The 16,338-nt window shown below is 30.7% G+C and overlaps 1 protein-coding gene across 1 annotated transcript; it reads left to right on the top strand.

The window, feature by feature from the left end:
* Positions 1–1,333: 1,333 nt before the first annotated feature.
* On the top strand, positions 1,334–13,333 carry LOC113380491 (branchpoint-bridging protein-like). Its single transcript, XM_026619714.1, has 4 exons — positions 1,334–1,354; positions 1,520–1,792; positions 13,020–13,135; positions 13,204–13,333. The coding sequence occupies exons 1-4, from the start codon at positions 1,334–1,336 to the stop codon at positions 13,331–13,333; spliced, it is 540 nt and encodes a 179-aa protein (XP_026475499.1).
* The last annotated feature ends 3,005 nt before the right edge of the window (positions 13,334–16,338 follow it).

The following is a 16,338-nucleotide window of genomic DNA, read 5'->3' on the forward strand; positions in this document are numbered from 1 at the left end:
TATTCCGACCACGTGCGTCCATACAGATTAACTAGACGCAGAACTCTCTCGATTTATGCATCGTGGATTTAAATCTGTTTGATGATTTTATAATGGATTTGCGTCGGGAGAGAATAGCTTGTACTAATATATGATAATGCATAATGCACGTAACTGCTTTGGTATATATATATATATATATATATATATACATATTATAGTTATATAATAGTTATATTTATATTTATATAAATGTATAAAAAATAGAGCCTATGAAAGTTTAATATATTAATATATGCTGTTAAGGCAATGCATTATGGCTTAAAGCAGATTGACTGAAACTGGAACCTCCCGTACCGCAAATTAAGGTTTTTTGAAAACTTGACCTTTTTTTCAAATCACGCTCCGTAGCCGTATTTTTAAATCTCTACAAAATACCTGATAATTTGATGTCCATATGTCTAATGATCTTTTTTGACCGTCAAATGATTTTTTTTTAATTTTTTATTGAACCTCCGAAACCGCTGTACCTGGCCTTCCAAATTTAATCAGTTCTTCATTTCGTCAATACAAATAAAACGATTTTTGAATCATTCAAATCGGACGCTTCTTTCTTTCAAAAACTGAATTGCCATTTTTGGCACTTTTGGCTCCGTATCTTTGAAACGGCCTGGACTTTCCTTTTCCAAGAACTAATCAGCACGTCTTCTCATCAATGCGAATCGAATGTTTTTGAATTATTCAAATCCGTTGATCCGTGTTTCTGAAATCGTTGACAAAATTTGTATTCGCACACATATTTCTATTGGTTAAAGTTTGAAAGTTAGGACAAGCAATTTTTCGGTTTGCTTTTATAAACCGTAGAGTAATGAAATTTGATTTATACTAATTGCTTAAACGCTGTGAATGATTGTATCAGTTTTAGAACAACGAACTACTCAATTGGAGTCATTTCTCAATTAGCGGAACTCATTTATTATACTATATATTTTACTATTGATTTCAGGCACCATCCAAAACTGTATTTTTTTGTTTGGTTTATTTGGCATATTAACTTCTCGTAGGGTAAGTTATAGTAATCGCAAAAAAATCGAAAATAAAAATGGTTGCGTATCTTCATGTTTTGAAGGATTCTGAACATTTTGCCATACCTTAGAAAAAATGGATGTATGTATGTGTGTGTGTATGTATGTATGTTTGGATACAATTTTTTGTATAAATTGCATATACATTTCGACGGAGACAACAACCAATATAACATTTGCCGACCGCGGTAGTTAGACCACATAACATTTTTTTCTTTGGAATAATCGAAAAAATAACTGAAGAGAATATCATTAGTACATTCTAAGAAATGTCATATACTGAGATAATGGTATTTTAACGTAATATAAAATAAAGACAGTATAAAAATAAAAGTATATCCTAAAATTGTCGACTTTATCAATTTAATACTTCTTAAGCTCGCTGTAGAACAAACCAATTCGCAAACACAAGAAGTAACTTTGTGAAAGTTTGATAAAGATTTACGTCTCCCTAGGCCCGGGCGAACAGGCAGCCTCGCGCGCCGGCTGGAGCCGGCGACCAGGAGCGCGCTTTACTCGACCTGCTCGACGCCGAGCAATCGCTTCTCAGTCCTGTCGACCTCGGATCCCTCGGAGTCACGAGGAGACATTCTTCACACCATTGCCCGACCCGCAGCAGCAACAACGCCGCACAGACCGCGGCGAGCGCGGGCTCTGCTGAAGCCACGACCCAGCAATCGAGAAGCAGGGAGCGGTCACCAGAGCCGCAGCCCATGTTACAGGCACTAGTAAGTGCAACCTTATAGTTTTTTTCATGTATTTAAAGGGCGCAACTAGTGTGAAATTTCGAGAAAATCGATTTTTGTTTTTTTTCATATTTCAGTAGATTACATCTTTAAAAATAACATATTAAAATTTCAATACGATATCTCAAACAGTTTTTGAGTTACAGCCATTTAAAAAGTATATATATATATAGTATATAGTACAACGATCATTTTATCTTTAAACGCGTTTTTCTCGAAACAGCATTTTCCGAATTTGCTGCAGTGATTACTCAAAAACGAATGTTCTGATCATTATCAAATTTTTTTTACATGTTCTTTATATAGAAAAAAAAAATCTCCGTAAAATAAACTATCGATTTTTTGATCGGATCAAAAATCAAATTTTGGCAGTCAAAAAACGACCAAAATTTGAATAAAATTCGCCTTTTTTTAAAACGCCGCCATTTTGTCAATTTTGGATTTATTTTTTTTATCGTAGTTTATTTTACAGACAATATTATCTAGTGTAACGAGAATTTTTTTTTTTATTTCATCCACGTAGAAGGCCGGAATCACGGCAGCAGTTAAGGGCCTTTTTTTTGTCGCGCCGTTGGAGATTGAAGATAACTTAAAAAATATTTAATTTTACCTTCAAAAATTTTACTATGTATTCTTAAAACATGTATAAATATACTTCTAAAATTTTGAAATGATTGATATAGTAGTTTTTTTAATATAAATTCCCAAAAATCACCTTTTTTTAGGCGGTTACACTAGTTGTGCCCCTTAATGCATATATATATATATATATATATATATATATTTATATTTATATATATATATATATATATGTATATATATGTGTGTGTTAGAAAATACAATTCAAGCAGAAAGAATCTCTCCTGTGATTTTTATGAACTTTGCATGGTGAAAAGATCTTTAGGCAAACCAAAAATAATTAAAGTTTCAAAAAATAGACCGCGCGCTATACGTATACGGGTAATAGTGTTCCTATCAATGTGCCCTTATAGCTGTTGGTATTTTGCATTTTTTATGCAAACTAACTTCAGTGTAGTGGCGGGAATAGCTCACTCAGTAGTGTTCTCGACCCACATGCTGGAGGAATTCAGTTCGAATCTTCAGCAATACCAGAATCAAAATATAAAATATTAAATTAGATTAAGAATTGTTAATTTGTAGAATACAAGAAAAAATTGTATTAGAAGTAAGAAGGAAAAAATGAAGTTTCGTTTAGAAGATGAGAAGAACATATTGAGAAACAAGAAGAAGAATGAAAATCAGTTGAAAGAATAATTGAATGGAAGATTAGGATATAAGAAGTATTAGATAGTATATATAATACTATATATGATATATGTATAAGAATTATATATGTAAGAATTGTATAGAATATGCTGAAAATAATATTAATAATGTAGGTGGCTAAAAATACTGTAAAAAAAAAAACAAACAAAAAAAAACTTCAGTGTATCACTAACATAGCGCAGAGTTAAAGGTTATGATGAATTGCATTGTGCTTTCGAAAACATCTCGTCGGTTACTTTTCTTAAATGTACGTTTGTTGCAATTCTCCTGTTTTGTATGTATAATGTCATTTACGTATTAGAAATTAATTACAAACATTAACGGTAAACGGTAGTGCTAATACAGTACATATTTTTAACATTCCTAGGATTTATGAAAGAAGTTTGTTTTCGCCAGAAAATCCGATTACCTAATTTCATGACGCGTATTAAAACATCACTGAAGTGTTTGACACTTAAATTGAACTAGTTGGTTTGGTATTTAGCCTTGAGGCAAATTACATGAACTTCCCGATATGTGTAAATAATCGACTTGATCAAAAAAATGTGTAAATAATATACTTCATCAATCCTACTTTAAAAAAAAACGATAATAATTTTAGCAAAGTTTGACGAATTTTTAAAATTAAACTACTTGTTGTTAGGCCGTAATATTTCAGTAAATTCTATAAGACCATGATGTATATCGCCAAAAAAAGTTTCATGAAAAACGGCTTAAATTTTTTTTAACAGTTAATTACAAGAAAACGGCTCGGTAGATTTTCACCTAAAATTAATCAGTACCATTCTCAACTAATATCTTTCGAACAGTTTTTGATTTTTTAAAATCGGTTCGGTAGGATGAGCTTAAATGTGGACGAAAAGTTCAACACTTTTTTTCAACGGTTAATTACAAGAAAACGGCTCGGTAGATTTTCACCTAAAATTAATCAGCATCATTCCCAAATGATATCTTTCGAACAGTTTTTGATTTTTCAAAATCGGTTCGGTAGGATGAGCTTAAATGTGGACGAAAAGTTCAACACTTTTTTTCAAATTACGAAGAAACGGCTTGGCAGATCGTTGCACAAAACTGACAAACGATAGTCCTCACCGAAATACATCAAATGGCTTTTAAATTTCTAAAATCGGTTCAGGCGTTTTTGAGAAAACGTCGATCAAAAGTCTAATTTTGACAAATGCCAAAAAGACCATACTGATTTTGCAAACTTTGACGAATTTTTAAAGCTGAACCAGTTGTCGTAGGGCCGTAATATTTTAGTATGATCTAGAAGACTATGGTATCTATCGTCAAAAAAATAATCATAAAAATCGTCGAAATTTTTTTTTTAAAAACTTTATTACAAGAAAACGGCCCGGCCGATCTTTACCAAAAACTAATCAGCACGATTCCCAACCAATATCTATCGAACGGTTTTTGAATTTTCAGAATCGATTCAGAATTGCGGGCTAAAACGTGGACGAAAAATTTTTCACTTTTCTGCAATTTACAAAGAAACGGGCCGGACGATCGCCGCACAAAACTCAGAGACTATGTCCTCATCGAGATACATCAAATGGCTTTTAAATTTTGAAATCGTCCAACCGTTTTGGAGAAAACGTCGATTTACGGCAAAAAATCTGTTCACACACACACACACACACACAATACACACACACACACACACCACACACACACACACACAACATACTTTTTCCAAATTTGGTCTCATTCGATTCAGAATGGCTCGAAACGTCGAGAAAACATAAAATTAGCGATTCGGATTTTTTGATGAAAACATAAACTTCTCCTTCGGGAAGTTAAAAAAGTAAACTTTTTATATATAAATAGGTATGTGCGTTTGATTTTTCGTCGAAGTTTTCTCAAACAGGGTTGCACTGATTTCAAAAATTTGAAAGCTTTCGATAAAGTCTTTAAGGACTTGCGTTGATGATCGGCCAAAACGTTTCTTTAGAATAGCAGAAAAGTGCAAAATATTTTGCGACGAAAGTATTTTACTACGTTTATGCAAAAAATTTTAAACTGATTTTGAACATTGAAAATCGCGGAAATGTTGAGAGTCCGTTTCATCATAATTAATTTAAAAAAAAACATTTTGTTACGATTTTGACAAATTTTTGTATGATGATATAGTTTGTAATTTTAACAAACTATCGTAAAGTAGTGAAGGGCTCTGAAAATTGGTTTTATTATAAAAATGCAACATTGTTTTAAATAATGAATGCGGCAGTCATAGCGTTTTGAAAAAAATGCAAAAAATTCGTAACATGGGAATAATTTTCAAAGAGCTTAAATTGGTATAGATGTTGAATGAGCTATTACAAATGAATTTTGTAATCAATCTCAAAAAGTACAAAATGCTAGTTTTAGCCTTTTTCCACGGAAATTATAGGTACTATCAAAAAAATGTGTTAGATTTGTTTATTATAAAATTCTCTACAAAATTATATTCTCTATTCATCATATTTCTCTATAATCACCGTTGCTAAAATATTGCCGTGGCAAAATGCATATTCTTTATAATCTGCATTCTTTATACGTCATCAAACATGTAATATAAATAAAAAATAATAATCCATTGGTTTGAGTTTAGATAGTACAATCTCAATGAGTCTTTTGAAGTATCCAATTATAATGTCAGCCCCTAATTAATTTCCTCCTTGAGCAACACTTCTCAATTATGTCACTTCCTTAGTGTGGAGGATCACATACTTCATTGTTAATAAAAGGTGTAAACTAAATAATTAAGTTTATATAAATAATTATCCCCTGCTGAATCGAATGTTTGGGATTATTACCACCAATATTTCAGAATCATTGACTGGCAAGTAAATTTTAAAAAAATCGACAATTGAAAATAGATAATTTGAAAATAATATGTAATATGAAAATAAATTTTGGAACAAAATGTCTTACACAGATTTAATAGTCTTTGGCGTGAATCATATTATGATACTAGAAACTAGCGCTGGCAGAGATTGTTTAAAGTCCTCCTTGAGCAGGTAATCCAATGGATTCTTATTTTTCATTTATATTATACGTGCGATGACGTATAAAAGCTGCATATTATAAAAAATACGAATTTTTCTATTTTTCAAATATCACAAACGGTGATTTTAACGCAAAAACATTATGAAAAAATTTTGAAATAAATAAAACTAACATATTTGATAGTTCTGATGATTTCTACGGGAAATGAGCAAAACAAAATTTTGTACTTTTAACATCAATTAAAAAAATCGGAGAGGTCGGATTAGTTCATATGTTTGACACTCTACCTATACCAATTTTAGCACCTCTATGCGAATTATTCCGAAGTTGAATGTCTACTTGGGCTATCAAGACTCAAAGTGCATGGTATCTATTGAAAATCGCATTAATTAGTTCTTAATAAAAAGCATACATTTTATTTCAAGAAAATTATTAATTTCATTGTAACAATTTTAGAAGTTGCTAAATATCAATTTTTAATTTCCCGTAGGGTAAGTTATAGTATTGGGCCGAAAATCGAAAATGAAAATTTTTACATGTGTGTGTGTATGTGTGGAGACAATTTTTCATCGACGATTTTCGGCGTATGTATGAACCAATTTGAAAAATTCAAAAAGCAATCGATTCATATTGATAGAGAGATGTGCTGATTAGTTTTTGGCAATGACAGGTCCAGCCGTTACGGTGACACGGAGCAAGAAGTGCAGAAAATAGAAACCGAGTTTTGAGAGAACGGAGTGTCCGATTTGAATGATCCAAAAAAACATTCTGCTTGTGTTGGAAACACAATTGTTCTTGAAGAAAAAATTTTTTTGTATTTCGAAAATAATTAGGATTTTAATTTCAATCCTGGCTAAATTTCTGAAGCTCACTTATATGCTTTAAATAAATAATTTTAACTTTGTAATTCAGTTTATATAATTCTTATAAATATTAGAAAATGTTAGAGTATTTATAATAATCTATTTGAAAACATTTAATATTTGTCGATCATGTCGTTACGGTACGGGAAGTTCCAGCCTTAATACACGATGCCATACTCCACTAATTATTAATTAAGTCGATTATGTATGAATATAGAAAAGTTCATGCAACTTGCCTTAAGGCAAAATTTACACCTAGTTATTTTATTTTATTAATATCAGGGTATTTTTGTTTTAAATTACTGACAGATATTGATGAGATAGATAATAAAATATTTTATGCAAACTTATGTAAAGTAAAAAGAAAACTAGATACTAGAATTACCAACAACAAAATTAATTTCAAACTACAAGAATAATATATTAATAATATTTTTACTCTTTATTAAACATACGAGGATTATTTACACACCAAATATGTGACTGATACTATAACCGATACATATGAGAACATGACAAATAAAACCAATCGCGATAACAAAATTAATAAAATTAAATGAAAACATTTGAAATTTGTTTTTCTCATTCGCAATGCATTTGGCGGCGCTGTGACACGAGGCACCTGCACCGGTTTTATATTCGACCGATGAATATTCGGGCTCAGGTGTGCTATCCCGTAGTGAATTGAACCACAGCGAAACTGCATATTTACGCCGATAATCTATTACACCAATTTAAGTTATGGAACTCAAATACCTTAATACTATGCTAAACTGGAACGAGGCAATCGATATTTACCTGAACTCAAAGCTCGATAATCTCGCATTATCGGTTTACTAGGAACGCGCTAACCTGCGTCACGCTATCATTCTAGGCTAATAGTGTCATTCTTTTAGGGTTAAATAGAGAGTTCAGGTTAAAATCATTGAATAAAGCAATCCTTGGAATAAAAAATATTATGCATTTACTTAATAATGAATCTCGAAATTCTTATTATTGCAAAAACCACGCAAAATACTGTAATATTTAACCCTCCGTCGGTCGGATATTTATTTACCTTCAAACGGTCGGAGTGGTCTGTCTGGACCACCATTCATTTTACATGCATTTATATGGGATAAATTAGTTTTTGGTGTCTTATATATTAACGATTATAAGTAGTAAATATTTATAGTTTTGGTTTTTTCTTCTCCTTACCGTGTTTTGCCTGCATTGAGCTTGCCTCTAATAAACATATTTAAAAAAAATGCAATATAAAAAAATCGTTGCTTTTCGTTAATTTTTCTGTTTTATACCAATGAAAAACAATATTTATTTTTCTTCGGCGCCTTCGAAATGACTGTGAAATTCAAATGAAAACGAAATGAGGTGCGTCGCCTTAGAAATCAGCTGTAAAACTCAAAGTGAAAATATAATTTCAATTTAACTGCATATTTACGGCTACAAGTTTGCCAAAAAAAGTTTAGAACGCAGTACGGGTAGAAAAATTGTTGATAATGTGCGCATTACTCATCCGATTTTCAATGTTTGTGATAACCAATAAGTGTGATAGGTTTTCAAGGAACTCTCGTCGTGTAAATACTAAAATTCATGTTATAACATATAGCAAAGTATATATAAAAGGCAGGTTGAATAGAATATACCAGAAAAAAGATAGAAGACTGGTTTACATATATCAAAATTCATCATATTTCATACAAAATGTATCGGTGGTCTGGGCAGACCACTCCGACCGTTCTAAGTATAAAAAAGATAATATCCTTATAGTTATCCATCTGTACATTTTTTTGTTCTGATTTTTTTATTGATCGACAGCTAATGAAATTTTAGGAAAAGTCAAGAAATTTCAAGTCGATAGGATTACTAGAAGTATTTTTTTTTAAATTGAAGTCGAAAAGAGTCTGGCCAGACTACGCCGACCGACGAAGGGTTAAGCATGTAAACTATATAATGTTTAAAAGCATGTAACTTCAATGCCGTACACCAAACTTCTAAAGATTTTTTATATAGCAGAAACAATACAATATTAATAAAATACAAGAACAAAATCAATGAGTGTAATTTTATTTTTGGAAAATGGAAGTAAGTTTAATTTTTTTATGTTATAATAAAAATATTTTGAATTATTAAACATGCATTTTTCAAGAATTAAAGCATCAAATCAAAAAGTCTGCAATTCATAGTAATTTCTAGCTTAGTAGTAATAAAATAAATAATACGACTAAATTCCTTTTTTGAAATATTCTTTATAATAATTCAGCATGTTGCTTAAATTATTAAAACTATTTTTGATGGTATAAACATTAGTGATTTTTCTTATTTTTGTATTTCTATCTCTTTTATTGATTACTCAATATTGATTATTTATGTATAATAATGCAATTCAAATCACAGGGTTATTCCACTTATTTCATTTGTAGTTTATATAATATATAAAAGTAATAGATTATAATTTTAACATTACTTTAAATCGATAATAAATAAATGACAATGAAAAGGTTTCTGGAAATCGTTGAAGAAAACATGGCAAAGAAGACCATGTTTTATAAACATATTATTGTTCATAATTCAAAATCACTGAAGTTGATTAATTTAAAATAGAAACTAGTGGTGTGTATGGCATCGTGCCTTAAGACAAATTGCTGGAACTTCCCGTACCGTAACGAAATATTCGAAGAATATTAAATGTTTTCAAATAGATTATTATAAATAAATACTGTAACATTATCTAATATTTATAAGAATTATATAAACTGAATTACAAAGTAGAAATTATTTGTTTAAAGTATATTAGAACTTTAGTCAGAATTAAAATCTGAATTATTTTCGATATACAAAAAAAAAATTCTTGAAAAAAAAAATTGAAACTATTTTTTTTCCAAAAGCAATTATTTTGTTAAAACAAGCAAAAAGATCTTTGAATCATTCAAATCAGACGCTTAGTTCTCTCAAAAACTGCCATTTGTAGCACATTTAGCTGTATATCTTCGAAACGGCTGGATCTGCCTTTGCCAAAAGCTAATCAGCACATCTCCCTATCAATAGGAATCGAATGTTTCTTTTTGAACCATTCAAATCGGTTGATTTGTGCGCCCGAAAACGTGAACGAAAAAATGCGAACACACAAAACACACACTCATCCATTTTTTCTGAAGTATGCCAAAATGTTCAGAAACCTTCAAAACGTCGAAAAATGCAAAAATTTTCGGACGATTACAATACGTAATTACCTTACCCTACGGGAAGTTAATAATCTGAAATAATATGCGTGTATGTGATATCGTTATGATATACTTATATAAATTACTTAATGAAATTAGATTATAAAAATTATACAAACAATTAAATAATATAAATAAATATTATGTTTAAGTATTATGTAACCAAATGTTGTTCGAAGGCTTTATTTATCGTGTAAGTTGAATAATATCAAGTAATTAGCTTTCCGTAGAACCCGCATATTATATGTTGTCGGTGGGCAAAATCGATGAATAGTAAAAGCTTTTTTATATTTGAATAAATAGATTTTGATCAATGCGTAATGGCCGTTTCATTAGACCGTATACGACCAGCAATCAGTTCGACTATAATAGTCGTCAAATCATCAAATGTCACAAAGACATTCTACGAAACTGTAAATTAATCAGCTGAAGAATAATTACATTATGTTTATCAATATTGATTTGGTTTGAACATTATTGATTTTATCAAGTGCACTTATATTTATTTCATCAACTAAAATTGATTTAATTTAAAATAGTTTACCATTGATATTAGGTAATATCGAATGCATTTAAATTAAATAATGAAAAAAATATTTTATTTTTCATTCATTAGTAATTATTTTCTAATTAATTTTCGTTGAATATTGAGAGTTATTCTGATTTAAATGGTATTCAAATATTTACTTATTTTTAAGTAGAACTTTTTCTTAAATATAGTATTTTCCAGTGTCAAGTCATGTGTTCCCTGATTCTCTTTGACTTTGCTTTCCGAAAAAAAGTATTATAATGTGCTAGATGCTTTTCAAGTGGGATTGCAAACCTTTATCTCCGAAAGATTTAACGGTCGACGAGCGTCGAGAGTAAGAGGGCAGACCTGACGTATATTATGTACGTCTTGTTAGTTCTTCAGAGCAAATAAACAGTGCGATCCCAGAGGAAATCTTACATAGTATCTTACTCTTCTCTAATCCAAACAGACCTTTTAGAAAAATCCGAATGGTTTTTCCTTCATTGGATTTATTCATGAACAATACATTTAGTGAACGTTCTGACACGTATGTTAAGATCAGTACTAAAACTGTAATTTCGAGCTTATTTTATGACATATGAATTATTCAATGATTAGAGAAACACGTGGTTATTAGGTAGTTTTATGTGCTCGCAAGAATATTTTAATATAGATTTATTATTTTATTAACCTATCAATAACATGTAATCATAATTATAACTTATCTATATATGTAATGTGAGTAATACACTTTTTGAAGTTGCGAAATGTTGATATTGAACCCTCAATTGTGATATGCCTTTTATTGAAAATAATTATATAAGTTGTTCGAAATGAATTACGATAACGAATGAACTATTTGATTTTGAGGTTTCTAAAAGAAATTTAATAATATAATAGAATCATACCGTACTTATTATCAGCTGTACTTATCGACCGCACGCTCTTTTCATGAAATTAACTAGTTGTACATGGCATCGTGCCTTAAGAAAAATTTTCAAAAACTTCAAAATCTTTTGATAGCTTTGAAAAAATAGATATTTGAGAAATTTGAAATGTTTGAAAGAAATTTGATAATTTCGTAATTTGGTCAAAGCAATAGCACTGTGTAGCTGTTGTAGACACGAAATATCAAAGCGCGTAACCGCCGAGTTACGATCTAACGATTAAACATTATTAATCTTGGTACGGACCCCAAAGAAATGTCAACAAAATTTGTAACTATTATCAAGATTTTTATAATATATATGATAATTCGATGTGCATATCATGTGCATATGTCTGCATATGTCTAATGATCATTTTTGACCGCCAATTTTTCTTTTTTAAATTCCTATATAGTAAGTTATTGTAATCGTCCAAAAATCGAAATTAAAAGTTTTTGCATATCCTCACAGTTTAAGGTTTCTCAACATTTTGTCATACCTTAGAAAAATTCATGTGTCAGTAGGAATCGAATGTTTTTGGAATTATTCAAATCGGTTGATCCGTGCGCCCGAAAACGTGGACGAAAAATTGTACCCATATATACATATACACACATCCATTTTTTAAGGTATGCCAAAATGTTCAATAAAATTTAAAATATAAAAAATATATAAAAAAAATCATTTTTGATTTCTTTGCAATTGCTATAACTTACCCTAAGGCAAGTTATAAAAAAGTTTTATGAATCTGTAATTATATGTTGTATGTAGACTCTCAACATAAAATTATGAATCTTGATAATAAATGATTATTTAGTTAAAATGGTTCTGTCGATAATTTAAAAATTATTAATAATGAAAGTAAGGACATATTTGAAATTAAAAATACAAAAAAATAACACTAAAAAAGTCCTGTCAGAGATTTATGTAAGTTTTATTACATCAGAGTCAAGTTTCAGTTCCTGGCAATGATGAAATTATATCAGCGCGTGGCAAAACCAATATTATTGAAATAAGTAGTAAAAAGTAATTGAAAATCCCTCGACGATGATTCAAGTAATAAAAACATCGTAAATATCATTTTGCGTTATCTCGTAACGAATGGTGCTCTAATCTTTTGTTGAGATCGCATAAAGACCTTTGCAACGAAAAGAATTTTATGCGTTTGAAGATGCTTTATTGGGCCATTTATTAATTTAATTTTCAAATCAATGTACGTACACATTAACGCTGGTGATTTTGAATTTTTATGTCATATTCGCGATCATAATTTTTCTCGGCTATTTCTAAAAGCGATTAAATGAGCAAATGAAACATGTTTTTGATATTGTTGATATGTGAAGTTACTACGCTCTTCAAGAGCTAAATAAAATGTAGTAAAAAAATAATGTAGAATTTTCTCCATTACAGGTAGTACCCCCTCCGATACCACAACGACCGCCCGCAGTGCCAAAGCGAACGCTACCGTCCACCGCAAACGCTTCGCCGCAAACATCGAACGCGTCGTACTGTGTCAGCGCGCTGCTGTTAACGCGCAATCGGCGGACGCGACGGCATTGCCGGCCATTCCGCCGCATCCGAACCGCAATCGCAGGACCGACAGTCAGATGGGCGGTGTGCCGCCGCGCATTCCACCGCCGCCGCCTCCGCCGCCCCCTCAAAGAAAAGACCCAAACAATAACGGCAACAGCAACAGCACCAACAACAACAATTTGGAGCCATGAACAACCTTAACAACGTCACAAGTAACATGGTTGGAAACATGAACACTATAAATAATCTTAATAATGTGATCATATTAACAATCTTGCAAACATGAACAGCGGAAATGGCATGAACATCTCGAATGTAGGTACAAATGGTGCAAATGGAAAAACTATGCACAGGTAACTGATTTGTAAATTCATTTCTAAAATGTAATATTTTGCAATTTATATTAAATAATAGATTACTTAAATGATCGCGAAATTGTGAATTATCGAAAAAAGCAATATTGAAAGCGAAACGTAGGGTAGGGCGGGGGCACATAAGTCCAAATTGACTTATTATACTGCAACTGTAAATGAACTACTTCACAACATATAACACGTATCAAACGGAAAACTATCGAACGAAATTAAGTGAATTTCCTAGTTAATTCCTTAATATAGAAATGTGATTTTTTAGTATTTCTCTAAAATTTGTCATCTTTCTCTTTTTACCCCATTATATTTTTATATAATATGGGTGAAAAGAGGTGGCCATCGGCAAAACAGATGCAATTATTATTACAGCTTAATTAAATTTTAAAAGGATTTTACAATATGATAGCTGCATTATTCAACCAATGCAAAATATACATTTTACATGCATTGGTTGAATAATGCAGCTTTACTTGATACATTTTTACATAGATAATACTGTGTTTAACCTTGATACAGCCTTGTTTTGTCAGAAATATCAGCTGAGTTGGAATAACTATCTATTGTAAAATTGCTCTTTTATTTTTTTTAAATTTTATTTGCTATTTTTTGCCATTGTAAAGGTTCAATTGGTCCTTTTACCCTACCCATGTGTAACCTTTTGTAGAGGTATGTAACTGTTGAATTTAACTTGAAATTAGCTATACATCTCATAAAACAATTAAATAACGTATACTTAAGGTCTCGTAAACTAAACAACAGTGCTCACAACAAAAAACCTATCAACGATAGAAATTACTTTCGTTATGGATTTTCGAACGCTGCAGTTTACCTACTGATAGGAATGTCGTAAGAATCAAGGTGATGGCTGGTTATGCATCTTTTTCGCTCTACTATCAAATATTGTTTAAAAATTTAACTTCACTTGTTTTTAAAAAACAGGTGGTAGACCTTTTTATTCGCGGAGTTTTAAACTCCACTTCACACTGTAGTTGATTGCAATACTTTTAAATATATACACGAGCTCTTCTACAGGTCAAGATTTTACATTAGAAGATGTCAATTTTCAATATTAACTAACTAATAAAAGTAGTAAAGTAAATATATATAGTAATAAAATGTAGACTACGTTTTTCATAATTATTTCAATTTTTCTTTCCTTCAAAATGTAAAATGAAAACTTTGCATGTTTTTGTTTGATAAAAAAATGTAGTATCTCTTCATTCATTTTTTTTAATTACAATCTGTAACACTTAGGACATTCAGTAATTGTTTTGACTTTTTTCATTATTATATATGAATCTTGAATGGATGCCAACCCAGTAGTTGTCCAGTTCAGTTATGATGTTATGACTAATTATCTATACTCGAAGTATTTGCTGACATTTTTATTATATGTGCAACTATACCCACAAGAGGCGATTTTCACTTGAGGCTAATTTTGAGATCTATAACTTCAAGTCGAAATTTGACATCAAAGTTGCCCGATGTCGATCTATGGCGGTACCGGGAATCGAACCAGCGAGCCCGGGACTAGTTGGTTCTAACCACGTCCTAACCGATATCGTCACCGCTGGCCCATTTCTTCATTCATGTTATCAAATAATAGCAATTCACGTGCTCAATATAGCCTATTATTAAAGAAATCCTTGTCGTTTTATTCACTTTATGGTACATACCACACATAGAAAAAATATAAAACAACACTCTCGAATTCTTATCAATCTTCGTCAAGGATGATTACGTCTCAGAGAACGTAAGAACCAGGCAATCTTGTACCGCGTATAATATACCTTTGACGTTTATATTTCTTCCCGCGCGTTCGTGTTTCGATTTAAAACGTAAACAAACAACGTATGTAGTATTTATTTCTCAAACATCAAGACCATATATCACAGCACTCCTACGTACCGGTAAGATCTGCACTTTTAAAGCTAAATTCAACTCGATATGTTAAAGCATTCATAATAATATTCGGTAATAATACACATGTATTTTTAATTCATATATTGAAAAACAACAATAATATATTATAATTCGAGAAAAATAGTACAGTCAGTGTGAAACTGCATAGTTTCGTAAGTTTTTTTTTTAATTTGCATATATATTTACAACTGTCTAGTTTATAGACATTTAACAAATTGATCATTTACAATTGTCAGTTATAAAAAAAGACATTGTGTAAAATAAATACATGTTGGAAAGAACAACCAAGTAATTGACTTATAATTGCCTTATTTAATATTAACAGTAATTCAATTATAAAAATATAAAATCAAAATTTTATTATCAATATTAAACAACTAAGTTATGTGATGTACGCCAGGAATCAATGTTTATTAAATCAAGTGGCGATTTTCTTTTCAATTTGCGAAGGCTAAATTGTCAGTCCAAAAACACTTACAAGCCGTAATATGTTCACCAATGTTGTTAGCCGTAATATGTTCACCAACGGATTTAACACATTGCGGAATTCTGTGGCAATAATTTTTTGTATGCCCAAGTTGTTGACAACGTAAGCATTAATGTTTAATGCAAACTATTTCTTCAGTTGGATTTCAAGGTTTGATGACAACCTTACACAAATTATATATATCTTCGTCGTTTGTATGTTGTTCTAATTTTACAAAAATAGGTTTAGTGGATACTTTGTTGATCTACTCGCGATGTTCAAAACTCTTAACATTTTATGTCCATGGGTTTCTATATCTTGTTCAAGTTTGAGAATGATTTTGAAGCTGCGTTTATTCTTGTTTTGATACAAATGCATTGAGTACCTTTTGACTTAATAGTTTTACTATAGTATTGTACGTATGCGCATTTTTCGA

The sequence above is a fragment of the Ctenocephalides felis genome, unplaced genomic scaffold (genome assembly GCF_003426905.1).
Source record: "Ctenocephalides felis isolate EL2017-DRISC unplaced genomic scaffold, ASM342690v1 CF-g0.4_SCAFFOLD_02174, whole genome shotgun sequence".
Taxonomy (NCBI): Eukaryota; Metazoa; Arthropoda; class Insecta; order Siphonaptera; family Pulicidae; genus Ctenocephalides; species Ctenocephalides felis.

Excerpts from the sequence above, each read along its gene's own strand:
- LOC113380491 (XM_026619714.1), top strand. The coding sequence starts at position 1,334 with ATGTCATATACTGAGATAATG. Across the intron at positions 1,355-1,519 it reads TGTCATATACTGAGATAATG|GCCCGGGCGAACAGGCAGCC; the intron begins GTATTTTAACGT and ends ACGTCTCCCTAG. Across the intron at positions 1,793-13,019 it reads AGCCCATGTTACAGGCACTA|GTAGTACCCCCTCCGATACC; the intron begins GTAAGTGCAACC and ends TCTCCATTACAG.